The sequence below is a fragment of the Barbus barbus genome (assembly GCF_936440315.1).
Source record: "Barbus barbus genome assembly, chromosome: 46".
In the NCBI taxonomy this organism is placed as follows: domain Eukaryota; kingdom Metazoa; phylum Chordata; class Actinopteri; order Cypriniformes; family Cyprinidae; genus Barbus; species Barbus barbus.
The window spans coordinates 19,536,934-19,563,831 of NC_136724.1; the positions used below are offsets into that span (position 1 = coordinate 19,536,934).

Here is a 26,898-nt window from a genome sequence, read left to right on the forward strand (position 1 = left end):
TGTTTTGAGTAAAAGGAATTTTATATTTATATAATATATTATTAGATTTTTATATTTATTTTAAGTTAAGTTTATTAATTGTTCTTTTTTATGTAGCGAAATACAAAAGGAAACACTTGCTGTAATCTCTGGAAAGGTCAAACAAAAGCAGTTATTTGGTGTATTAATCATTATGAATGTTTTCCTAAACCTATCATTTTTATTACAGTGCATAAGGTGTGGTTGTTTTGTTAACCAGCATGTGGGTTTCACAGAGTGCAAGTGAGTTTAGCCAAACCTCAGACTCTGACCATTGTTTCTGACCTCACATCCACAGAGGTCAGAAACCACAGAGGCACAATAACGGGGAGGAGACACCGCAGTGGATCAGTTCTATTGTAGAAAAAATGGATTATGACTTCATACGCATTTGAGGGATGCAATACTCATATACTATATATACTTACTCATATACTATATTTTTAGAAAACACGGGGTGGCGTTTCATTTTTATGCCGACGACACAAATCTTTTTACCTTTCAAGAAGATAATCCATTGGTTATGACCAGGGGCGTCACTGGGAATCGTTACTCTGTTCCACTATTACTCCCTGTCTGAAGCCCCTGTCATGACTGCTCTCTCATCTTGCTTAGACAAGGTTAAATCTTGGCTCAAAATTTCTTATCCTTAAATGAAGAGCAAACTGTGGTGATCGGTTTCGTCCCTGCAGAAAATATGAAGGTCTTTAATTTTGACCTAGCACCTTTGTAGGCTTTTACGCAGGTACAGAATCTGGGTGTTCTCTTAGATGACTCGCTAAAATTCGATAAATTAATTTCCACTGTGATTGGATCCAGTTTTCATCAGCTCCGTACACTTTCTCACTGACAAGACTTTGGAGAAGGCTGTTCTTGCTTTTATTGCTACATTGCATCTCGATTATTGTAACTCTTTATATTTGTGGCATCTCCAAAGCTCAAATGGCCTGTCTTCAATTGGTCCAGAACGCCGCCTCTAGATTCCTTCTAAAAAAGAAAAAAAGCGATCATGTCACCCCGCTCTTGAATTTTGAATTTAGAATACATTTTAAAATCGTATTATTAGTTTTTAAATCACTGCACAATCAAGCACCCATCTATTTATCTGAATTGCTGCATCAGTATGAAGCCTGAGATCTTGCAACCAGAACCTTCTTTTAATTTACATTTACATTTATTCATTTAGCTGACGCTTTTATCCAAAGCGACTTACAATTGCTATATATGTCAGAGGTCGCACGCCTCTGGAGCAACTAGGGGTTAAGTGTCTTGCTCAGGGACACATTGGTGTCTCACAGTGGATTCGAACCCGGGTCTCTCACACCAAAGGCATGTGTCTTATCCACTGCGCCATCACCACCCCTAATTCCGCATTCCAGACACGAGCGTAGAGGTGACCGTGCCTTCTCAGTAATTGGACCTCGCCTTTGTAATGATTTGCCAGTTGAGATCAGAATGGCCCCTAGCCTGACTATTTTCAAGTCTCTTGTTTTCATTGGCCTATTAGGAATTATATTTTAGCCTATTGTATTTCCTATTTGTGTTTTATCTTTCTGGTTGCAGTTTTTGTATTCCTAATTGTATGATGCTGTTTCTTACTGTAAAGCACTTTGGTCATTCTTGTGGCTGTTTTAAATGTGCTATATAAATAAAGTAAACTTGAAATTACTCATATATTCGTATTCAAGAATTTCAACTATCCATGAACTTCTGTTCAAACAGAGCCACTGGGCCACGAGAGCCTCATGACTTATTAGTTTTATCTCTGGATATTTGGAGTGGTCAACTATAGTCCCATTTTCCTTTAAATAAATAATCTAATGACTATAAAAATGTATTATTATTATTAAAGACGTATGCTTTGAATAAACCCATAACCCTAAATATTAGCACTATTTGTGCTCTCAGCATGAATGGCATAATTCAAACCGTGCAGAGTGTGTTTTTTTTCTAATCCATCAGATTTATCATGTTAATCTTGCAATCAATAAAAATGGTTGAAAAAAATCTCATATAATCATAGCAAAATTATTAACATTTACCATTTACATATTAACATATTAACATTTTTTTTAACATTTCCATGAAAATGTTATTTCCAAATGAAAGTTTTAGGTTGAATGAACATTCCATTTTAGCATTTTGCAAACATTATGGGAATATTACTTTTGAATGTTCTCTAAAATGTTCCATAAATGATATCTAAATGTTTTGTGCTAACATTTGAGAACATTATTAAAAGAATAGTTCAACCAAAAATGATTATATCATATGATTTTTTTTTAATCAGCTGTTTGGACTCTCATTCTGACGGCACCCATTCACTGCAGAGAACCACTGGTGAGCAAGTGAAGTAATGCAACATTTCTCAAAATCTGTTCCGAAGAACTCATCGACATGTTGGATGGCCTGAGATTAAGTGCATTTTGGGTGCTCTTTTTTTTTCTTGGGCCTGTAAGAAACCCCCTAACAAAAACATCTTTGATAAAGCATCTTTCAAACAGCTAAGCTTAGGCATCAAATATCCACATTTGGCACAGCTAATTGCCTAAAAGTTGCACAGCCAATTGCCTAAAAGTTGCACAGCCAATTGCCTAAAAGTTGCACAGCCAATTGCCTAAAAGTTGCACAGCCAATTGCGTAAAGAAATTCTCAAACACAATGATGGAACTTACTGGAAAACCGGCCTTTTCCAGTCTGATCTTGTCTCTTAGTGGTTTTGGGTGCGTTTCACTGGAAGCACTGAGTCCTGTAAGCATTTTAACATGCAAAGCCGCAGGCGAGAGTTAGGTACCAGCTGCTCATTTGCATAAGGATCTGAATGGGCAAAAGACTCCTGCTGGCACTCAGCGCTCTAAAGGTGCCGGCGTTTCATACCGCCTGAAACTGGGACAGAACTGGAGTCATACTTCCCGAAATACAAACAGTGCATGTCATGAGTAACTGTGTTGTTATGGTGGTCATCAGGAGTTTATGTCCATAAGCAGTTGAGAGCCTTTTTACGTGACATAATGCATGATTAGATCATACACCAGCATTGAGTTTGTGTCTCATCCCTTCAAATCATGCTTAAATCACATTTTTAATTCAAATGCAACAATCTCTCAACGCCGTTTATTTGCTGAACAACTGTAATTTATTCCTGATTTCAGAGTTCTTTTTAATGATTTATGAGGTTGAAAGTTTCTGAATCTGACCTAAATGATTGTTGTCTTTTGTACCATGGACATAATCAAAAGCTCATGCTGCAATTGAGAAGCTATTTTATCTGCTAGGGAGATATAAGGTAGCTACATAAGTCGACTTTTTGCACATTTTGGATCTTTGAAACATAATAACATTAAATGCGCAAGTGTTGGTGTAAAGAGTGACTAAAGACAGAGTGTACAGGTCAAGGCAAAAGATTAAGGTTTAATGGTGGAAATATTCAATAGTCTTTTATTTAATTTTATACAAGAATTTAAAATATGTGTTTATATAGAAATGGACATTTTCCAATGCTGAAAAATAAAATAAAATAAAATAAAACAGCTTTCTGGTCATTATAAATATGACTTATGTATACTTTAAATCAAGAATTTTTTTTTATTATTTAAATTTGCATTTTAAATATCAGCAGAATCAGAGAATAATTATTAAATGACTTTATTATATATATATATATATATATATATATATATATATATATATGTATATATATATATAAGGTCAGTTAGGAATATATATGCATTCATATATAAATAATTTAAATAAATAAATACATATTATTTAATAATTATACGATAAAATATTCCTTTCCTTTTAAACTTGCATTCTTTAAACACTAAAGCTCTTTAGTCGTTTGTATAATCAACTGTATGAGTGCGGAAATCCATAAATGGTAATATGCATAAAGCAGACAGACCCTCTTGTCCTAGAGGGCGGGGCTTCATTAGTGTCGCTGGAATCTGGCTGGTTTGTTTGCGCTCACACACAACAAGGAGGACTTCATAAGCCACTTGGGACGAGGTTTCACCTTAATTTTTATCATACCTGATAAAAGGAGTTCTACTTGGTCTTCGTACTGTAATTGGATTAGTATTTTCGCCTTGGGATACTATGGAGCTGAAATTTTGCATGCTTGAATTGGCCCTGGTTTTATTTTTCATGAGTTCTTGCGCCTCAGGTGAGTCACGTACCTGTGCCCTAATGATTGAATATGTGTTATTCACTTTGTTAACCAGTTATGTCTATCGTTCTAATAATGTATTGATTCATTTGCTTTTCTGTTTCATAGAAATCTTTCCAAAAGCACAGGACGTAGCCTGGTCCTCTATCAATTTTAAATCCATATTAACATGGAGCCCAAAACCAAGGAATTATTCCTACACTGTTGAATTTTCAGAGTAAGTCGACATTTTTTGAAGTCAGGTTAAATATCACTAACCTCATTGTCTTGAATGCAGTATCAGAGTTATGAAAGTTGCTAGAATTAGTAAATCCAGGTTCAATTTAAAACTCTAATTTATTACAACACTTTAAAAAATGGAAAGGGTCTAAATCTGTTACAGTTTCTTCTTGCAGGTTTATATAAAGTATATGTACAGATGAGTTTCATAAGTTGCATAGGATATGTTTTATTGTAATACAATAGTGAAAAGACTATTGGCCGTTATCTAATATTACTTGGATCATATTGATTCAGACCAATCAAGTCATAATTCATTGATTTATATCAAAAGGTTTCTCACTGTGTAATCTGAAAAGGACCATAAACTGATATGGGCAATAAAAGTGTATTATGTATTTTGTTTCTGTTGTTTATAACTTTTCTATTAATTTCTACTAAATTTTCTATCAAGTTCCATCAGTAATTGAATTAAAAGTGCATTGCATTTACCTCTGCAGGTTGTAACAGTCGATTGAACTTGATTTGATTTCAATTTTAGTGGGTTTAGATACTATTTTAGAAATATTTAAACCTTAAAACCTTGATCTCTCACATGAGGCAGATTTGGCAACTCTTGCATTCCACACCCATGACTTGTTACAGCAGGCACCAACCTGTTACTTTTTTCTCATGTAATATAATGAATTATTTCCAATCTAAATGTCTGTGTAAATGACTGTAGACTGGGCCAGGACAGAGAACGGACGCCGTACTGTATCAAGACGATGGAAACTGAATGTGACCTGACTGCAGAGCTAAAAAACCTGAAGGCCTATTACAGCGCAGACATCCTGTCTGAACCCATGCGAGGCGTCTCCTCTGATTTGGTTGAGTTCCCTCATGTCAGATCGGAGAAATTCTCCCCTTACTATGACAGTCAGTATCTTTCACAACCAACTTTACACCTTTATTTAATGACAAAACGATACTGAACCATTATAAAGATCTTCTGTTTTGGTTCTCTTTCAGCTGCCATTGGCAGGCCAGAGTTTAAAATAGATGTAAGCAGCGACAAAAGGAAGATGACGCTGCATGTAATGGACGTCCCCACAACTCTCTTTAATAAGGATAACGAGAAACTGAATATTCGGGATGTTTTCGGAGACAACCTGCAGTATAAGGTTATCTACAGGAAAGCCAAGAGCACAGGAAAGGTTAGTGTTGTCTGTAAAGTGTACTATCTTATTTAATAAGCACTAAACAGACTTTTCTGAGCTGTTTCACCACTTTTTAAAGTCTGAAGTATCCTGACTTACAGTAGCCTGTAAAACAACTTTTCAAAGTTGTAAATAGAACAAAGATTACTTGGGTATGTTTTACAAGAAAATGCTCAAAATTACACGTTTAGTTCAATTTGTTACTGTTTGTGAAATTTACTTGCAATTTCTGAGTGAATTGTTCCAAGTAATTCCTTCACCTTTTTTTTTCAACTAAATAATAAATGTGAAGTCAGTTGTTGTCACTTTTGCAGGTAGAGACAAACTTTTTTCTTTCACAAATACCGTTTTTATAACTTAGAGGGTAATTATAGTACTAAAAACATATTTATTTTACTCACCATGATATATTATGTAGGGCACAATAGATACAGTTACAAAAAATATACCAAAAGTCTATACCATTCAGAAGATTTCAGAAAGACTTTTAAAAGAAATTGATAAAATATTTCTATTTACATTTATTAAAATGCTGATTCAAATGCTGTTGAATTTCTATTCATCAAAAAAAAATCACGGTTTCCACAAAAAAAGGCAGCACAACTATTTTCAGCATCGATAATAATAATAAATGTTTCTTGAGCAGCAAATCAGCATATTCGAATGATTTCTGAAGGATCATGTGACACTGAAGACTGCAGTAAGATGCTGAAAATACAGCTTTGCATCACAGGAATAAATTACATTTTAAAATATATTAAAGTTGAAAACATTTATTTTAAATTGTCATACTATTTCACAAATGCATAAATAAATGCAGCCGTGGTGAGAATAAGCGTCATTAAATCTTAATTATTGCAAACTTTATATATTAAGCATATTTTATGTGTTTGCCTCTTCAGAAAGAGAAGATCAGTAAAAGCAGCATCATTGAGCTGACGGATTTGGACCAAGGAGTGAGTTACTGTTTTTACGTCCAGGCCTTCTTACCCTTCCGCGCTGTAGGCAAACAATACGGGGAGATCAGCAGCTACCACTGCTCACCTGAAGACAACACATCTATCTTTGAAGGTAATGCTTTCCCTTTACACACTACAACGTGAGATTGTTGTATCATATGTCATGTATCACTACTGTCAGGGATTTTCAGCACAACAATCCCAGGAAATGCAAACATTGGGAATTTTGTCTGATAGAGAGTGAATCATTTTCCCAAAATAGACACTCTCCCCTGATCTGGACTCTGGCTGTAACGCATCCCTGTATGAAGTGTCGGATGGCTGATATAGTATCATATCAGAGATTTATATGGACTCTATGAATGTGTGATTCACAAAGACATTTAATGCAACCGATAGCACTCATAATTGATAAGAAATGTGTCCGTTGGGTGGATTGTCAATGAATCATCTCAGTGTCTAGGGACCAACAGAGCTGCAAAATTCTTGCGGTGTCCATCAGATTCCTTGAATCAAGTGTTGTGACCTTAATGACGATGATGTAATGTTTTTGCAGAGTACGGCGTGGGTGTCATCGTCGGAGCCATTTTTATTATCATTGTGGCAATAACAACAATCATTATTGTCATCGTGATGTGCTGCAGACGAAGAAAGAGAGCAAAAAACACAGGAAAAGAGGGATTACCATTGAACGGTGTGTGAGGAGTGTGGATGATCTGTTTGGTAGATCTAAATTGGATGGCGTCCCGTTCTACTAGAAAACAGTGGGAAAATTGTGTTTCTGTGAAACCTCAAAATGTAGATATGTTAGACATATTTTTTTAGCAAGACAAGACCTTTATACTGTCAGGTGGTGGGTTTTTTAGTCTGGCACTGAACTGTACTGTATAAACACTGCTTCATTTCATCTACTTTCTAACAAATGGAAATACTGTATGGTTTATGATGGGGTTTTATTGTACGCACTTGGGAGAATCAAAATCAGAGCACATTTTATGAAATGAAAACACTAATTTATTTTTTTAGCTATTAATATGGTAAACTCTATATTTGTAACAGCAAAATGGTTTAAGTTTTAGCACATTGCAACTGTACATGGCTAACCAGCAATCATAAAATAATGTTAAATCTGGTTTATTCTTGCCATTTTGATAAACTTTATCATTATACTACAAACCTGTGAATCCAGTAGGAATGGTACTGATGTGGAATTTTTTTATTATGAAATAAAACTGTTACATATACAAAACTGCACATGTGGACTAATCAGAATGCAGATTTTAGTCATTATATTTTCTCATTTAAAAGGACATGTTTCATATTGAAACTCATTTTTAAATTCAAACTCATTTAGATGTCTGACAAACATGTAGCTCAATGGCGCCCCCAATTGTAAATTAGTAGAATTCCATTAAATGTGACTCCTCTATTAAATATTTTTAAGTGCAAGTCTCATTTCATGAAAGAATATATATATTAGCTATAATATAAATCCCATCTGACTTCAAACTCACATTTGCAACTTTAATCTTTTATAAAAAAAATTGTTGTCAATGCAAAGTCCTACTATTTTCCAATAATCTCAGCAATATTTTTTTTTTATTTTGTACATAGCAAGCTAAACAGAAATTTAAAACTAAAAACTAAATTAAAATGTACATAAAAATATACAATAAAGAATTGTTGGTGCTATTAGAAAGAACTTTTGGCAAAGTGACTGTTGTGTTCATCGACAGCAGACTGGGGCATATGTTATAATGACGTCAAAAGTTGGATGTTGCGTTTTGGGACGGATGTCTGGTACACACACTTCCCGTCTTCCTGGATGTAATTTATCAACATCTCACTTGTGTTGACTTCAAAGTACACAAACGCTCCTGTCGTCTGATTGACTGCGTTGGAGAACAGCTGCCAAGATGACGGGAAGCTGTTTTTGTTGTCAGTGTAAATATCCGCATTAATTCCAGTTCCGCTGACAACGTATGAACTTCCATCATCTTCTCTGATAAACTGATGAAACAGAAAACATTTTTAAAAACTAAAGTTTATAGTTCAATTGCATGATGCTGATGTTTTAGTACCCATACAAGACACTAAAAAAAATAAAAAAGTAATAATCCCCCTAAATTAATAGCTGAAAATGTATGCACCCTCAGGCCTTCCTATATATGCAGATGAGTTTGATTTGTTTTTTCAAATCAGAATAGATTTGGAGAAATTTTGCATTACACTATTTGCTCACAAATGGATCCTCTGCAGTGAATGGGTGCCGTCAGATTGAGAGTCCAAACAGCTGATAAAAACATCACAGTAATCTACAATCCACATGCCTCCAGTCCATCAATTAATGTCTTGTGAAATGAAAAGCTGCATGTTTGTAAGAAACTAATCCATAATTTATTAATTTTAACTTTAAATCATTGCTTCTGGCCGGTCCATAATCCATAATGATGCTTCCTCCAGTGAAAAAGTCCATCCCCTGCTGTCCTCTCACATAAATCCACCAACATATTTGTTTAGAACTGTTTTGTTTTCTTTTGTAAATGGTGCCTGATCTGTGCATATTTCTCTCCTGATTCAGATGAGTTTACTTTTTCACTGGAGAAAGCAATATTATGGTTAGAGAATCAGAATCAGAATCAGAATCAGAATCAGAATCAGAATCAGAATCAGAAAGAGCTTTATTGCCAAGTGTGTTTGCACACACAAGGAATTTGTCTTGGTGTTATAAGCTTCCAGTACAGAAAGTACAAACATAGTGCAGACAACATATAATTAAGGTGATAAAGAACACTAATGAAGAGAATATACAATAATTAAGAATAACAATAGTAAAAAAAATAAAAATATACAGAAAAGAGACATGACCATAGACAGAACTGTGAATGTGCATGTGTCCTATGTGCAGATGAAGGTTTGATGGGTTATTTACAGATGTACAGTACCGGGGTGTGTTATGTGTTGTTCAGGTGGGATACGGCCTGGGGGAAAAAACTGTTCTTGTGTCTGGCTGTTCTGGTGCTCAGTGATCTGTAGCGCCGGCCAGAGGGCAACAGTACAAAGAGAGAGTGAGCTGGGTGTGAGGGGTCCAGAGTGACTTTCTTAGCCCTTTTCCTCACTCTGGAGGTGTAAAGTTCTTGGAGGCTGGGCAGAGGGGCACCGATAATTCTCTCAGCAGTCCTAACTGTCCGTTGTAGTCTTCTGATGTCTGTTTTGGTAGCTGAACCAAACCAAACAGTTATAGAAGAACATAGGACAGACTCGATGATTGCAGAGTAGAACTGTTTCAGCAGCTCCTGAGGCAGGTTGAACTTCCTTAGCTGGCGGAGGAAATACAGCCTCTGCTGGGCCTTTTTCGCAATAGAGTCAATGTGATTGTCCCACTTCAGGTCCTGGGAGATGGTGGTGCCCAGGAATCTGAATGACTCTACTGAAGTCACAGTGCTGTTCATGATGGTGAGTGGGGGGAGAGCAGGGGGGTTTCTCCTGAAGTCCACTATCATCTCCACAGTTTTGAGCGTGTTCAGCTCCAGGTTGTTAAGACTGCACCAGACAGCCAGCTGCTCAACTTCCTGTCTGTAAGCAGACTCGTCACCATCCTTGATGAGGCCTATGACTGTAGTGTCGTCCGCAAACTTCAGGAGCTTGACAGAGGGGTCCTTTGATGTGCAGTCATTCGTGTAGAGGGAGAAGAGCAGTGGGGAGAGAACGCAACCCTGAGGGGCGCCAGTGCTGATGGTGAGAGTCCTGGATGTGAGTTTGCCCAGCCTCACTAGCTGCTGCCTGTCTGTCAGGAAGCTGGTGATCCACTGACAGATGGAGGAGGGCACAGAGAGCTGTCTCAGTTTGTCTGAGAGAAGGTCAGGTATGATGGTATTGATGGTATTGAAGGCCGAGCTGAAGTCCACAAATAAGATCCTTGCATAATTCCCAGGTTTGTCGAGGTGTTGCAGGATGTAATGCAGTCCCATATTGACAGCGTCATCCACAGACCTGTTTGCTCTATAGGCAAACTGAAGAGGATCCAGCAAGGGTCTAGTGATGTCCTTCAGGTAGGCCAGGACCAGTCTCTCAAGTGACTTCATGACCACAGACGTGAGTGCGACAGGTCTGTAGTCATTAAGTCCAGTGATTTTGGGCTTTTTGGGGACGGGAATGATGGTGGAGCGTTTGAAGCAGCGGGGAACTTCACACAGCTCCAGAGATCTGTTGAAGATTTGTGTAAAGATGGGGGCCAGTTGGTCAGCACAGACTTTTAGACAGGCAGGTGAAATACCGTCTGGTCCTGAAGCTTTCCTAGATTTCTGTTTCCTGAAGACCCGGTTCACATCCTCTACACAGACTTTAAACGCAGGTAGAATGGTGGGGGAGGGAGTAAGGGGGGTTGCAGGGGGGGAAGGTGAATGTGTGAAGTGCAGATCAGAGCGGGTGCTGGGTGTCAATCTGGCCTTTTCAAATCGGCAGTAAAACACATTGAGATCGTCAGCCAGTTGTTGATTCTCCACAGACTGTGGGGGTGGTGTCTTGTACATGGTGATGTTCCTCAGACCAGTCCATACCGACGCCGGATCGTTGGCTGAAAGTTCTTTTTTCAACTTCTCAGAGTAATTCTTTTTAGCCACTCTGATCTCCTTTGTTAGTCTGTTCCTGGCCTGGTTATACAAGATTTTATCCCCACTTCTGTAAGCGTCCTCTTTGGCCTGACGAAGCTGTTTGAGTTTCCCAGTAAACCACGGTTTATCATTATTGAATGATAAGAATGTCCTGGTGGGGATGCATATATCCTCACAGAAACTGATATATGATGTTACAGTCTCTGCGAGTTCATCCAGATCGGTGGCAGCGGCTTCAAAAACAGTCCAATCAGTGAGGTCAAAACAAGCTTTTAAATCTTGCTCTGCTTCATTAGTCCATCTCTTAACAGTTCTTAATACAGGCTTCGAAGATTTGAGTTTTTGCCTATAGGTCGGTATGAGATGAACCAAACAGTGATCAGAGAGCCCCAGAGCTGCCCGTGGGACAGAGTGATATGCATCTTTAATTATTGTGTAACAATGATCCAATATATTTATGTCTCTGGTGGGACATGTAACGTGCTGTCTGTATTTTGGCAGTTCGCGGGAGAGATTTGCTTTATTAAAATCTCCAAGAATGATTAAAAGAGGACTGATATTTTAGCAGGAAGCAACAGTTTTGACCGTTTCAGTTCTTACAAATGCACAACTTTTCACTTCACATGACATTAATTGATGTACTGTCATGTGTATTACTTGATGTTTTTATCAGTTGTCTGGACTCTCGTTCTGACGGCACCCATTCACTGCAGAGGATTCATTGCTGACCAAATCTATTCAGATGAACAAACAAACTCATTTACATCTTGGATGGCCTGAGGGGGAGTACATTTTCAGAACATTTTCATTTTTTGGGTGGAATTCTATTACGTGATAATGCGATGTTGACGATACCGACCTGTAGACTGTGGTCATGACCACACAGATATAAGGAGACGCTGTACTTCTTCAGAAGAGGTCTGAGTTCTGATATCAAACACTTGGTCGGACCATGATGCCCAATGGACCAGACTGGATAATGACCGGCCACAATGACAAAATCTGACCTGAGGATTAACAGATGCATTGGATGAATATAAACTTGTTTCACTTCTGTTGTGGAAAACAGCTGTGTTTGCCGCTATTATTCTCAGTGCTATTTTTACAGTAATTTCCCCTGCACATGTGAGGGCATGTGCTGTTTGAGTTTAGTTTCATCTGCCTGTTAACAGTTTGTACATTAAACACAAAACTCTCAGGTGCATAACCTTTGTCCTTTTACAAAATCAGTATTGTGTCCATAATGCTAAAGTCATAAAACTGGGCAAAAAGAATTGTCACTCAATTAAGCCGGTATCTTGCTGCATGAAGATTTCTTAACCCTGTTTGACATATGAATTAATAGTTTATTGACAGTTTATTGAATAGTGTTTTTATTTTGTATCATATTTGACACACCAGGCTTTTATGACTCATATAGTACTTTATTCAGAGGCCCAAACTGAGCAAAAATATGCAATTTAGAGCAGATGCTGATGTTTATATGGACAAAAAGTACAAGTAAATTCTGATAGCTTGTAATGTAAATGACCATTTATAGAAAATACAAATAAATATCAGTTGCCACACAATATCTTTCAATAACATGTCTTAAGATGATATTTAAATGTTTTTATGATCAAATATTCATAAAAAGCCTGATGTATCATATCTGATACTCACATTTTAGCATGATTTTCTAAAAAATGATATATGGAAAATCAAGCCTAAAGTGCTAATATTGAAATATTATAATAGCAATATATAAGTTATTCTTACATTTACTTTCTAAGATTTCAGTGTCAAAAAGAAACTTGAAAGTGGACACTTTTACTTGCTAAAAAAAGCATAAGATATCAAACAGACGACATAAAGCAAGCTTTTTTAGCTGTTAAACATTTAACAGCTTTTTCTTAGAAATTCATGTATCAATATATTTTAAACATTTTTGAGTGAACTATCTCTTTAAGAGCTGGGCATATTTTTATTATGGAATGCCTGGAGTGTTTTCAAGCTCCTATCTGGGATTTAGGAGGATGTGATTGTGGATCTGAGGCGGTGAAGAGGTGAGAGAGAATAAATGAAAGAATGTGACAATGGAGGAGTGGAAGCAGTGTGGCAGGCCAGGGCCTTTAAAAACATGCCCTAAAATTCCTGATACCGGACTAATGTTTGCTCAGTAAAAGCAAAACACATCCTGTGATTAACCACATGTTGTTTGTTCTTCTATTCGATTTTGGGCAGACTGTTTGCTTTTGGCTTTAATGTAGCTATACTGTTGTACTAATAACTCACTTGGTGTGTTGAAGTTTCTTCTCAATCCATTTCAGATGTTGTTTAGCAGCAGCGTAGTTCTCCGGACCTACAGGGTCAAGCCCGTCATAGGTGTTCCCACACAGAACCACCGTGTCAATCATCAGAACCGTGATGGAAGTGTTGCTGTGAGGAATCTTGAAGTTCAGCTCGTAGTAGAGGTCGGGGTAGATCCTGGCAAACATTAACAGCAGCACACTGTGGTCATGAACGAATGCTCATGTTCACAGAGCTTGACCTTTGACCTCACTCACCATCTTTCAGATCTGTTTGAGTAGGCGATCTGGGCTGATATGTTTCCACGGTGATCGTGATTTCCTGCTACCAGGTACCACGGCACGGCCATCAGCGCGGGGTGAGAGAACACACTCTCATAGGTAGACTGAAGAATAGAGCTGCGTTACAACTTCAAACAAATATTATTCCTACTAAATATTACATATTATTACTATATTATAATAATTATTATTATAGAATAAATACAAAAATACACAATTATGTAATTCATGTAACATTACAATATTATATAAGTAATTATTTTTTTAAAAAGTTATATTTTTATTGACATACATTATGTAATCAAGTTATTTTACATAAAACTGGCCATTTTTTACTATGGTAACTATGGCACAAATGTGACAGATTCATACAAAAGAATTCAAAGAAAAGTACTATGGTATTGTTTGCATTCATTTGGAAATACCATGTAATATCTTGTAAATACCATTGTACTTGAATTTGAGTACCATGGTATACACGTATGAAAGTACCATGTTATTGCCAAATGATACCATCACAGTACTTTTTGTAAGGGATGTAAATATTATCATGGTATAAAATATATCAAAGCACTCTGGACCCTCAATGTAGCATGGTACTTTTTGTTATTTTATTTTATTATTTAATTTTATATTTATTAATGTGTTTAGATTTTAAATTTCAATTATCATAGTTAGCATATAACAATTATCAAATATTGGACCATCCTTGGTTTTACTTGTGTTTACTACAAATGCAACAGGTAAACTATATAAAAATACCATTCAAAAAACATTATTCCCTTTTATTATTTTATTTTATTTTTTATTTAATTTAATCTATTTTTTATTTAATTTTTTATGTACTTTTTATTACATTTTTATTTAATTAAATGTAATATTTTATTTTATTTTTGATGACTGATGAGGAGTAATCCAGTTTTATTTATGAATAGGCCAAAAATTTTACTGTATTCTGTTCTTCTTCCACAAGAGGGACCAATTCATCTGTCGCACTGACTATATCGGGTGAGCAGAGAGTGTGAAGACAGTTCACTGAGCTGAAGTACCCTGCACACTATCACCGTCTGATCCTGGTTACACCATCAAACTTTGAAGCTGTACTGCCAGTTATACACATTAACCTGAGAAAACCCTACATTTTGCATGACAGATCCCTCAAAACAGTTTGTGAAAATTTCACAAGCAGAAATTTAGGAGGAGATGAATCACGCAACTGAGTTAACCTGGTGTTCACCTTAAAGCGGGTGTCATCTACGTCTCTGACCCCACTGAAGTAGAAATGATCTCCAAGACTGAGGACAAAGTCCAGCCCTGAGCTCTCAGCGATTCTGCCCAGTTCATTGGCCGTGTCAAACTCATGCGGTGTGTAGTAGGGGTATATAGGAAGTCCACCCCAGTCTCCTATCCCAACAAACTTCAGAGAAGCTGAAGAAAAACAAAACATGTAGATTTTATATCATTGCATATTCATTAGACTCAAAGTGAACTAATTTCACACTCGATCACATGAAAAATTCTTACTGAACAGGTTTGTCTGCTCTAGTAATCATGTGGTATGTTTACACTTCCTTAAAGATTATAATAATACAGATCATAAAGAAAATACATCAGAAATACCTTGTTCATTCGCCTGACATGTTGTGTAGAACGTCTGAAGGCAGGAGATAAGAAGGAAGGCAAACCACGCCATATCATGCCTTCAGAGGGCTGATCTGATCCTGCAAACGGTCACAGTGTAAAGTGAAGTTACAAGTTTGAGAGTCACACAGACACTGACAAGCCACAAACAGCTTAATTCTCTGCACCTAAAGGGAACTACATGTGGTTTATGACAAGCTTCCTGTATTGAGCTCAGAGTGAAAGAATGAAGCACATGATTACAGTTTGCAAAGTAAACCAATTCATGTTATTATCGGCTATCAGAAAAAAGAGCTTAGAAATACATCAATAACAACCATTACTACTACTATATTAGTTGTTGCTGTAAATAATTTAATAATAATTTATATATTTTTATTTGTAATATAATTATTTTTTTAATAACATGATCAGCTACCAAACATGTTCATAAAAATAATTACTGTAATTATTAAATAATAAAAAATATTTCTCTCACACATCTCTCTCTATATATCTTTTATTTATTTTTTTAAATGGCATCAGCTGCTAACAAAGTAAAAATATAACAGATAACAACAGCAAAAATAAAGTAGCTCTTGTTTAATGGTATAATATTTTAAAGAGTTTCATTATATTATAATTTTAATAATCTTACCAGTTACGAACCAAACATAAGACTGATTAATAATTTTTTTTTCTGTATTATTTCAATAAGAATTTAAACTAAACTAGAAATAATATGCAATATTTTACACACATTTTTTGAAAATATTTCTCAAATATAATTCAGTATTTTTCAGTGTGTTACTATGACAGCCACTGTAAATCTTTAGTAACAGAATGATTTGCAAACCCACTGGTAATATACCAATCCTTCACATATCAAGCATGTGCTTTATACGGATCTAGTTAAGAGTTTACAGTGGAAGCTCTCCAGCAGATCTCATAAATCATTAACTGACACTGAATAGCAAGTCATGCACTGCCTACAGTACAAAACAAATGCAGTCTTCCATGTGGTGCCAATGTGCAGTGATGGTATCAGATGCCAATACTACGCTGATATATTGGCCACCATTGTACTAAATAGTTACTATATACACTAGCAGTCAAAAGAATGATTTCTGAAGGATCATGTGACACAAGACTGGAGTAATGATGCTGAAAATGTACCTTTGCCACAACATTAAAAGAGATTTAAATAGAAAACAGTCATTGTACTAAGATTTCACAATATTACTGTATTTTTGTTCAAATAAATGCAGCCTTGGTGAGCATAAGAGACTTCAAAAAATGTTAATTATTCCTTTGACTGGTAGTCTACATGTGCAATGATGTTTGCATGGTTATGTCATAGTACTTAGTATTTGTTAAAGACAAAGTTAAGGACTTTTAACACAATACAATGTGATGGATTGAGGTTTGAAACACAGTACAGTGAATCAGGTAACTCCAAAATATCAAATGGAATTCCTCAATCACTTTTGGCCAATAGATTTGAGTTTGTTTTACCACTTTTGGACAAGATCAGTTGACTAGACACATGAAAAAAACATTGTCATGTGGAGGGTGAAAGGTCAAAGGAGTGTCTAATCTAAACGAACTTTCACTTACATTCAAAGTGTGTTAAAAGTTCAACATTCATCTATTCAAAGATTTCCTAAAGTGACCATAATGTGCAATAAACCAGTCCAACTGAATTCACACTCTCTTGAAATCATCAACACAATCTAGAACCATGTCTTCAAAATAAAAAAGACCACTAACAGACTTCATAGTATCAATATCTACTTTTTTAATGAAAACATACAGCAAAATGGTTCATTTGCTTAATGTGTGAAGTGCTACGACAATGTTTCTGACAGTTCTTACACACAACAACCGTTCCCGATTCCTTCCACATCAAGAAATGCCAACAGTGCTGGAGTAAACAAGTGCATTGGCAACTTCTCATCGATTACAGACATCTAACAGTTGTACAAGGCTTCCTGGTTTTCCAAATTACCATACCAGGTAAAGTGCACCAAAAAAACAACTCGCACACATTCAAGACCACCCAACCATGCTGCAGTGAGCACGAAAGGCCACTTAGTAGCTTAAAGAAAGGCTTAGCTGATGAGAAAAAGGCAATATTAGATCATTATCATGTATGTAACGCTCAGTTCAGTCCGGTGGCATTGATTTGTGTGAGCCTATACAGACAAATTTAATTTATTAAACAAATTAGTGCACAGACACAAGACGCATTTCCTTGGTATACGCTCTCAAGCGTACTTAACGGATGTCCTATAAATTGGACTGCTTAAATTACAAAATTATATACAATCACTGAGGACAAAAGTAGTGTTAATAAATCTCTAAACACAATTTCATACCAAAAAGGTTATGACGATTAAAAACAAACTCCTAGATTAGGTTGGCAGGTGACTCCTTAAAGGCACAGTTCACCCAAAAATGAAAATTTTACTTATTTACTCACCCTCAAGTTGTACTAAACTTGTATGTGCTTGCTTCTTCTGTTGAACACAAAAGAAGATATTTTAAAGAATGTTGGCTACTGACTTCCATAGTATGAAAAAATACTATGGAAGCCAATGGCTGCCGTCAGCAGCTATCTTATTTTGGTTTCAACAGAAGAAAGAGTAAATTTTGACAGAATTGTAATTTTTGGGTGAACTGTCTCTTTAAGAAGTGAACAGTTAGGGACCCTCACTAGGGCCGCTGATAGTATAGTGCTGTTGTTTTTCCTCTAAGAGCCGAACTCCACAGTTTCAGAGGTGATGGGTTTGAATTCATAGCTTCCTCTGCCATCCATATGGAGGTAGAACTGGAAAGAAGAAAGGACATTTTGTGATTAAGTATACGGTCAATGTTGGTAAAAATTGATGATGGGAAAGCAGCGCTGATCTCACCTCATGATGCTTCCACAAGGACTTTCTGTGAGAGACTGTGAACAGGGTGATGCCAACCTGAGAAACAAGAAGAATAAACCACACATGAAAGGATATTTCAGCAAAATACACTGAAATATGATGAGAAAGTCTCTTTAGAATAGAGAAACGCGCACCTTTCTGCAGTGAGTGTAGATGTAATCCTCCACATCTACGCTCACGGCACTGGTGCACTCATCCAGGATGGCAAACTGGGGCTTGTGGTAGAAGAGTCTGGCCATCTATGGAAAAAAATACAAATGTAATAATTAATTAATAATGCATTATATTGACAATACAATGCTGCAGAGCTTAGGGGAAATCCATGTGGAATTTGTCCTATAATACCTGATTTGATCTGTGTTTGATGTTTAATATACACTACAGTTTCAGTTTTAAGATTTTATTATTTTGATATTATTTTTCATTCAGAATGCTTAAAATTGTATAAATAGTGACAGTATAATGTTGCAAATTATTTGTTTCAAATAAATGCTTTTCTTTTGAATTTTTTTTTTTTTAACAAAGAATCCTGATATAAAGCAAAACATATTTAATAAAATAGTAATAATGATAAATGTTTCTTGAGCAGCATATCAGCATATTAGAATGACTTCTGAAGGATCACGCGACACTGACGACTGGAGTAATGATGCTGAAAATTCAGCTTTGCAACATGGGAATATAATTCCTACATTTTAAAATCTATTAAAATAGAACAATTGTGATTTTAAATAGTTATATTTTACAATATTACCGTTTTTACTGTGTTTTGCTCAAATAAATGCAGCCGTTGTGAGTAGAAGAGACTTTAAACATTAAAAAAAATCTTACTGACCATAAACTATTGAATGGTAGTGTATATGAGGACCAATATTTTGAACCAATCAGATTCCAGTGAGGGTGGGGCTACGCATTGGAAACCAAGTGACCTTATAAAGTGCAGTGTCACTCACTTCGGCTGGAAAGCACAAAATAAAATGGATGATATCAGGGTTTTATGAACCAATACCTGTTTTTTTATCAGGTTAGGAACGTCATTTCAGCATTACTGGAATTATTGTAGATCCAAAGATCTCTTTATACATATTAGAAAAACTCTGACCTCTCCCACTTGACTGCTGTAATGTCATTTAAAATCCACAAAACTATTGAAAACAAATGACAAATTAAATAGAATTTGTTTTGAGCCCATGGATGGGAAATCTCTAATTTGTTTTCATATAACTACGGTAATTCTGATGATTCCAAGATTATCTGACAGTCTAACTGCAGATGTGCAATGGCATTGTAAAAGATCTGGGTTTTAACATATATTGTGGTGAAGTGGTTCAAAAACAGGATGCTAACAAGACAATGTAGCCCTTATCAGTGCCACTGACTTCTGCTTGTCCCATGAGAACTGCCCCAGTTACTGGAAGTCATTTTGCATTACTGTACATGTATGGGACTTTCTTTGCGGTTGTTAATAATGTCTGTTTACCGCCATTCTCTGCTTCTCTCCTCCACTGAGCACATCCATCCAGTCCTGAACAATGTCCCACGACCCCTCTCTCTCCAAAATGTGTCCTAACTGAACATTATCCAGGTATTCCTTCAGCACCTGCCGCGGGGAGAAAAAAAAAAAAAAAAAAAACAGTGGATGGAATGAAAATGGATTATTATGAAATAAATATAAGTGGATCTGCACATGTTAAAGGGTTTTTAGAACATTTCAGATAAAAAACAAACAAACTAATTTATAGTACCTGGTCAGAGATGCCTTTCTTCATTTGGTCCTCATGGGTGTCTGGGTAGATCACCTGATCCCTCAATGAGCCAAGGGTCATGTAAGGCCTCTGAAAACAGCCAAAAAAGGCAAGTTATTCAGCTGTTGTGGACCATTCAGATGCTCTGCCTTGGATAAAGTGGGTTTTGTTCAACAAAAATCTGGTTAAAGTTTCACCTGAGGGACGTAGAAGAGCTTCCCCCTCTCTGGTTTCGTCAAACTCCCACCAAACAGCGGCCATAACTAGAGAGAGCCAGTTATTTAGCAGATAAAATTGAAGAATTTTCACAAAGAACCCAAAAACAAAGGCAGAATTTCAGTTGGAGTAACACAGAAGTTCTCACCTCTCCAAGAACCCGGAAAAGTGAACTCTTTCCGCACCCGTTGGGACCACACACCAAAACATTGGCTCCGGATTTCACCTTTAAAGAGCAATGCACAATATGATGAGCACACGCACATTAATAGTACAAACATTACTCTAACAGAAATGGAAGCCTGTTTCCATCCCTGACTAAAAAGTAAGGTTAAGGTTAAGGTTATTGTGAAATAAAGTTTAAAAATAAAACGCTACGATTTGCAGTTGCAAGATTTAAAGTCAATCATGAAATATACAGTACTATGCAAGCACGTTTCCATCACTGGCTTAAAAAAAAATAAAAAAATAAAAAATAATATTTTTGGGTATACATACTCGCAATTGTGAGAAATACAGTCAGAATTGTGAGATAAAAAGTCACAATTACCTTTTTACATTTTTTATTCAGGTGGCAGAAATTGGATTCCATATTATACAGTTGCAAATATGAGAAAGTTGCAATTGCGAAAGAAGTTGTAAATCCGAGAAGCAAGTCCACAATAGTGAGAAACAAATATTAGTCGCAAATTTTAGATATAGAGATGCAATTACGAGAAAAAGTTGTACATGAGAGATATAAAAAAAAAAAAAATAAATAAAAAAAAAAAATCACAATATAAGAATTAGTTGCAATAATGAAAAACAAAGTCACAATTGCGAGATATAACGTTGCAATTTTGAAAATGCTAAAACCATCAAAGTTGCAAATCAGAAAACTTTGAGATGCAAAAATGTGTGAAAGGTGCAAATACGTAAGGGTCAGTATTGTTTTGTTTCATTAACTTCCACTATACTTGCATCCGATTTGTAGAAATAATGTGAAACACACCTCGAAACACAGATCTCTGATCAGAATGTCTCCATTAGGGGTAGCCAGGGGCGTGTGATCGAACCTGATGAGAAATTACATTTGAAAAGTTTCTCCTAACAGTGAAGCACTCGATCTGCGATAAAGGACTGAAGGAAGCTGCTCTTACTTGATGATATTGTCTACATTGATGATTCTTCCACTTCCAGGTATCAGTGTGAGCTTTTCTGAAGCATCTGTTTATAAAAAAACATGAAAAAATCTATTAAAATCAATTACATGGCTCTTTGAAGTTTGTTTTGGACTTCAAGAGTCTTTGAAGCTCACCCTTCTCTGACTGAGACACCATGGTGCGTTCGTATTTCCCAGAATTCAGCTCTTTCAGGACCCTCATGAGCTCAGTGATGCGAGCGGTGAAGCTGAAGGGAAAAACAAAGTCATTTTATAGCATCAAATGTACCAAGTTTGAATTAAATGGCAAGTAACCATGGTGCAATGTGATGAGGATGTGAACTTTTACCCTGACAGTCGCGTCATTTCTCTGCCTGCAAGGACGATTCTGCCCAACGCTTGTGACATACGCAGCAGCATACGGCCGCTCTGGTAGTAGTCCTGCAGGAGGACATGTCAAGATTTAAATGCAATGTGAAAACAAGTGATAGCCACTAACTAGGAATAATCGGGAGTGAAGTTTTACCTCCAGCAGTTCAGCATGTGAGCTGGTCAGATGTCGAGGATGAGATAAATCAAGGAAAGGACGACTGACGACTAAATACCCAACAACGGTAGCGAAATCTGGAACAAGACAGCACAATTAGTCATCTTTTACTTCCCCTGATCATGTATATTTTATTTACAGAAGACAATGAAACATTCTCTTACACTTGGCAATAATGCTATCTACCATTCCCATGGAGAAACGGAAGAAGATGAAATTGTGCAGATGATCGACCTGCAAACAAACTCAGATCAGCTAACAAACTCTGATATCAAGATGCAAACCTGTATGTTATAGATTACTAGCCAATATTAGCGTATTGGATATTTAATTGTGTATGCACATGTATTTTTATTACCTTTAATACTTTAATTACTTTTGATTTAATCTACTATTATTACGTTTTTAGATTACCTTTGCCACAAAATTGATTAAAAAGACATACTAATAATTGAATAACACTGTTGAATGTAATCAAAATAAATATTAATTTGTCATAATGTACATTATAATGCTGCAAAGCCTAAATTCACTTGCGATTTGTGTTCAAAATGTACAAAATTTTTATAATGAGCGAGTACACCATGAATCAATTTTCCAAACCGTATTTTTGGCTTGTCCTGACACCTATTATAAGTGTTTATATTCTGACTATTTTAGACTGGTTCGGGTAGGTATGGCTACGGAGTAGCCCAGTACCTGCGTGATTTGTGATTTGTACAGTCATATACTCACCAGTTTCTTGAAGGTTGAATGAATTGTCTGTTTCTCCCTTACATTTCCATTGTAGAAGGCGATCTCTTCACTGGGAAGGAAATAAAAACATTTGAGTATGCATCAAAATTTGAGAAAAATTAAATTATAGTACAAAAATAGATACAACACGAGTCACCTGTTTGTGATGAGACGAGAGTTGACGTATCGGTATTCTCCTTCGTACTTCTGTTCGGTCACTGTCATCTTTCCGATCGGCCTGCGCAGACGGGTCAGGAAGAGGCCGGAGATCAGCAGGTAGGCCATCATAGTTGAAGGACCCTGTACAAAGAGACCAAAAGATCCTCAAAACGTCCAATGGCATTGATCTACAGTAGATTTTCCCAATGTCTTGCACTCTCACCTGAGCACCGATTGCTGTTGTCAATTTGAAAATGTATAAACCGATATCCAACAGGGGCTGGAGGTCAGAAAAGCAAATAGAACTAAGCAAATGCCGGGAAATATACTGGGAAAGTAGAATGGGTATTTTGAACAAAGTGGTGTCGTACCTTGCTGAGGTTGGAGTAAAGATCCACCACACTGTTACAGAACCTTTCCACATCCTGTGTCAGCAGCTGATCTGCATTAGCAATGCGGTTATCCAGGTTTCCCATTTTGTAGTATGTATATCCCCTATGAACCCAAAGATAGTGACATTAGTAACTAGACTTTTACATTTTCTCTTTAGAAAGAATCACATTTCACAACAAATTAACTTTTTTTTCCTCACTCAGAAAGAAAAAAATGTCACTTCTGTTGAACAATCTGGTTCATACCATATCGGTTATCGGTTACATTTTAATATTTTCATTAAAATTACCTTTCTGCTCAGCTATTATTTTTTAAGACTAAAAATTTAAATGCAAAATAACTAACTTTTCACACAAAATTATTTTGAATTTTAATATCAGCCATTAATCAGAATTTGAATGTCAATGCATAATCATTTGTATTTAAGCACATTATACGTGAAGAATATTTGAATTGGAATAATGTCATGGCAGTGATGGGCCTTACTTCAGGTACTCATCGTAGAGATGTTTGGTAAGTCTCACGCGAAAGCACAGCTTCAGTTCATTCAGGCCCAACTTCAGGAAGCTGTTCACCAGGGCGATCTGAAAGATTGAGATGCAACCATTTACAAATCTGAATGTTTTCATAGCAACAACTTCAAACAATTCTGCTTTCTTACTGATATTAAATGAATGTGTTCTAGAGATGTTTCTATGTAAACAGGAAGCATATATTAGTTTGGTTGTTTGCTTAATGTGGTTACTTGGAAGCAGTTTTAATTTCATAGTTTAGACAGTTAACATTCTCAGAACTCCTCTGACTATTAACAATTACTACCAACTTTGATAAAAGCAGAGACTTACAACTGGCATGGCCGTGATAAAGTTGAATAAGTACTTCTTGAAACCTTTAGTGGACCGACCAATGATTGCACTGCAAACCATAACATGCACACAAACACATGCAAACATGGTCAGAGTTAATACAGAAGCGAATAAACACTCATCCCGCTGGCCTGTCCTTCATGTGCATGAATAAAATTAATGCAAATGATTTTTGAGGAAGCACACATTAACAAAACACAAATGTGCATTTAAACTGCAGACCAGAGGAGATCTGAGAGGTGAGCATGTGAGGAAACACAATGGACTGGTTCAGTGATGTAAATCACATGACACATCTGTAACAATACATTAGTTTTCACAGCACACGAAGACACAGTAAATTACCCCAGGAATGACAGTCAGGTAGGAATAAAAGTGCCTCTTGAATAGTTTGATATCTCTGCTAATGATTCCACTGTTAAAATGTCAAAAATACAATCAAATCACATGAAATCAATATTTAACTGGGTGCTTGGCGTCTTTGCAAAGTGTAATAGTTTGAGATCTAGATCCATATACTACCTTTCAATCATAGTGCCGTTCTGAATCATCCAGACATCGCAATATGTCCGAGTCACAAGCATCACTGCGATCAGGAGCAGGTACCATGTCTGTGACGTACAAAAAATAAATAAATGTGAAAAACAATAATGAGCTGAAATGCTTCGCTTTTAATTAGCAGATACACAATGAAGGATCTGAGGATCCTCAAATGCAAGTGTGTTTTGCTTCAAGAGAGCAACCACACATTCATTCATTTATATTATTCAATTTAATCATTTATAATAATCATTATAGTCATTTATATACCCATTTCATTGATTAGTCATTTATATTATATTATAGTTGTTTTTTATATATTATTTTTCCATTTTAATCTTATGACTGTGTGGTTTCAAGGGCTGTTTGTCTTCATGAATAAGAGATACAAGGGAATGTTTATGGAAACTCAAGGTTTATGGGATGTTGTTTAGTAATCCAATATTTGTTGAATTTGTGTTTTTCAGACGAAGTCTCAGCATTGAAACATACACAACTAAGACTATTCAATTAACTCTGCTCCTTTTTAGCATCACTTCGTCTCCTGCTTCTGCTCTTCACTATCGCTTTGCACTCAGTCAACTTCTCGGCTGACAGAAGTCTCCAGAAGCATCATTACTCCAGTCTTCACTGTCACGGAAATCATTCCAATATGCTGACTTTCTGCTAAACAAATATTATTATCAATGCTGAAAACAGTTGTGCTGCTTAATAGTTTTGTGGAAATTTCTTTGATAAATAGAAAGTTAAAAAGAATAGTGCATTTTTTTTGCAACAATGTAAAAGTCTTACTGTAACTTTTTTTTAATCAATTTAATTCATTGCTGAATTTACATTTTTTTTTAAACATTTTTATGCATTTAGCAGACGCTTTTATCCAAAGCGACTTACATTGCATTCAAGTTACAGTTTTTACATTTTATCAGCTCTTGAATTAAAATAATTTATATATATAAAAAATTTAGTGACCCCAGAAATTTAAATGGTAGTGTATAAAATGCATAATGTTTAATTAAAAATGCACAAGAAATTATGCTCTAAATAGCAACACCAAGTACAAAATCATGTTCTTGGCTATGACATAAAGTCATAAAGTAAAGGTAATTGACTATTGAAAAAAAAGGGAAACCTTCAATTCATGCCTCACCCAACTCCCTGTTTCAGCGAGAACTTTCATGAAGCCAATCCTCACCTCTTTGCTGAAGAATCCCGGCACCATAATCCTGACGATCCGTGAGATCCGGATAAAAAAGAGCTTGTCCACAGCAGCTCTCTCTTTCTTGCCATCTTTCTGCTGGTTTTAAAACACAAGAAGTGTTGAAAGTCAAAGGAAAATCATGAAATATAGTCCCAGTCAGATCTTTAACTAAATAGTCAAGATTGCACCTTACATATTACATTACAGCAACTTACACTGCATTCTGTGTATACAGTTTTTATCAGTTCATTCATGCAGAGATCAATCGATACATTTCTCTTACCTCACTGTTCAGACCATTTGAAGAACCCTTCTTCCTGTTGAGGATGATAAATATGAAGCATTACATAAATATTGCAGTTTTTCTGTCATATGCTTGATGCAATAGAAAGTTTGAATGCAAACTGTGGCAACATTTATCCAACAGCACTGTCCTTTTATGAATGAGTCCATTGTTGGACAGTGAGACTGCAACAAACATGTTCAATAAACTTCATATGGATGATACAGACTGTATTACATGATATAGGATGTGTCTCAAAACCTACCTACTGTACACTGGACAGCTCCATAGATTTTGACACATGGCCATAATGTTGGTCAGGGCTCATTTTGCTGTAGTTAAACCGGGGTCACTCTGACACTAAACTTCATTTGTGATCTGATTTCATGCATTAGGTACTTTATGTGTTTTCACATACCTGTTCAGTCCAGCGGATCTTCGTCTCTGCTTTAGGAAGTATAAAACGAGTAGGATACCGCCAGCTACAGCGGAGTTCTTCGCTGTCAAGTACTTACTGACGGCCGCCATGTTTCCTACAGAGACAGCCGGAGAACAGCGACGCACTCAAACCCGGAAGAGAGAGAGTGATAGAGCGAGATAGAGAGAGAGAGAGTGAGAGAGAGAGAGGGTTCCGTACTCATGACCTCATCATCACACCATCATCGTGGACCTGCTCTGTGTTTATTAACCCTTTAGAAACCACACAAAACCATGTATGAGTCTGTTTCCTTTTAAGTTTGGTAAGATTTTGTACCTGTATTTCTCTCTCTCTT

General features: G+C 36.3%; 3 protein-coding genes across 4 annotated transcripts; 1 reads left to right on the forward strand and 2 right to left on the reverse strand.

Moving 5' to 3' along the window:
* The first annotated feature begins 3,942 nt into the window (after nt 1-3,942).
* Nucleotides 3,943-8,069, forward strand: LOC306865205 (tissue factor-like). Its single transcript, XM_079409672.1, has 6 exons — nt 3,943-4,183; nt 4,295-4,403; nt 5,130-5,323; nt 5,417-5,601; nt 6,507-6,675; nt 7,120-8,069. The coding sequence occupies exons 1-6, from the start codon at nt 4,117-4,119 to the stop codon at nt 7,263-7,265; spliced, it is 870 nt and encodes a 289-aa protein (XP_079265798.1). The 5' UTR covers nt 3,943-4,116; the 3' UTR covers nt 7,266-8,069.
* A 74-nt stretch (nt 8,070-8,143) lies between these two features.
* On the reverse strand, nt 8,144-15,566 carry acp5b (acid phosphatase 5b, tartrate resistant). The gene is made up of 6 exons (XM_079409671.1): nt 15,367-15,566; nt 14,984-15,174; nt 13,723-13,850; nt 13,451-13,642; nt 12,036-12,183; nt 8,144-8,573 (listed from the first exon to the last, which is right to left on the reverse strand). Exons 1-6 carry the CDS (start codon nt 15,437-15,439, stop codon nt 8,316-8,318), a joined length of 990 nt encoding a protein of 329 aa, XP_079265797.1. The 5' UTR covers nt 15,440-15,566; the 3' UTR covers nt 8,144-8,315.
* Nucleotides 15,567-17,143: 1,577 nt separating this feature from the next.
* Nucleotides 17,144-26,681, reverse strand: abcd3a (ATP-binding cassette, sub-family D (ALD), member 3a). Of its 2 annotated transcripts, none has more exons than XM_079408751.1 (23): nt 26,544-26,681; nt 26,126-26,159; nt 25,837-25,938; nt 24,627-24,715; nt 24,084-24,153; nt 23,725-23,822; nt 23,217-23,340; nt 23,069-23,125; nt 22,844-22,986; nt 22,687-22,756; nt 22,116-22,185; nt 21,931-22,028; nt 21,754-21,845; nt 21,561-21,652; nt 21,403-21,469; nt 21,255-21,318; nt 20,412-20,489; nt 20,245-20,310; nt 20,048-20,137; nt 19,783-19,902; nt 18,437-18,541; nt 18,282-18,338; nt 17,144-18,196 (listed from the first exon to the last, which is right to left on the reverse strand). In XM_079408751.1, the coding sequence occupies exons 1-23, from the start codon at nt 26,651-26,653 to the stop codon at nt 18,119-18,121; spliced, it is 1,974 nt and encodes a 657-aa protein (XP_079264877.1). In that variant the 5' UTR covers nt 26,654-26,681; the 3' UTR covers nt 17,144-18,118. The 2 variants fall into 2 exon arrangements, with proteins under 2 accessions (XP_079264877.1, XP_079264878.1); XM_079408752.1 differs by having other exon boundaries at nt 25,837-25,935; nt 26,544-26,665.
* Nucleotides 26,682-26,898: the final 217 nt, after the last annotated feature.

Bases quoted from the DNA above. Each gene is read 5' to 3' on its own strand.
- LOC306865205 (XM_079409672.1), top strand. From the start codon at position 4,117: ATGGAGCTGAAATTTTGCATGCTTGAATTGGCCCTGGTTTTATTTTTC. The intron at 4,404-5,129 runs GTAAGTCGACAT...AAATGACTGTAG, and splicing joins TACACTGTTGAATTTTCAGA to ACTGGGCCAGGACAGAGAAC. The intron at 5,324-5,416 runs GTCAGTATCTTT...GTTCTCTTTCAG, and splicing joins ATTCTCCCCTTACTATGACA to CTGCCATTGGCAGGCCAGAG.
- acp5b (XM_079409671.1), bottom strand. From the start codon at position 15,439: ATGGCGTGGTTTGCCTTCCTTCTTATCTCCTGCCTTCAGACGTTCTAC. The intron at 13,851-14,983 runs GTGAACACCAGG...TCTATTCTTCAG, and splicing joins TAGATGACACCCGCTTTAAG to TCTACCTATGAGAGTGTGTT. The intron at 8,574-12,035 runs GTCGGTATCGTC...CTGTTTCATCAG, and splicing joins GTCATGACCACAGTCTACAG to TTTATCAGAGAAGATGATGG.
- abcd3a (XM_079408751.1), bottom strand. From the start codon at position 26,653: ATGGCGGCCGTCAGTAAGTACTTGACAGCGAAGAACTCCGCTGTAGCT. The intron at 23,126-23,216 runs GTACGACACCAC...TCTGACCTCCAG, and splicing joins TTTACTCCAACCTCAGCAAG to CCCCTGTTGGATATCGGTTT. The intron at 21,653-21,753 runs GTAAAAGTTCAC...TTTTCCCTTCAG, and splicing joins GAAATGACGCGACTGTCAGG to CTTCACCGCTCGCATCACTG.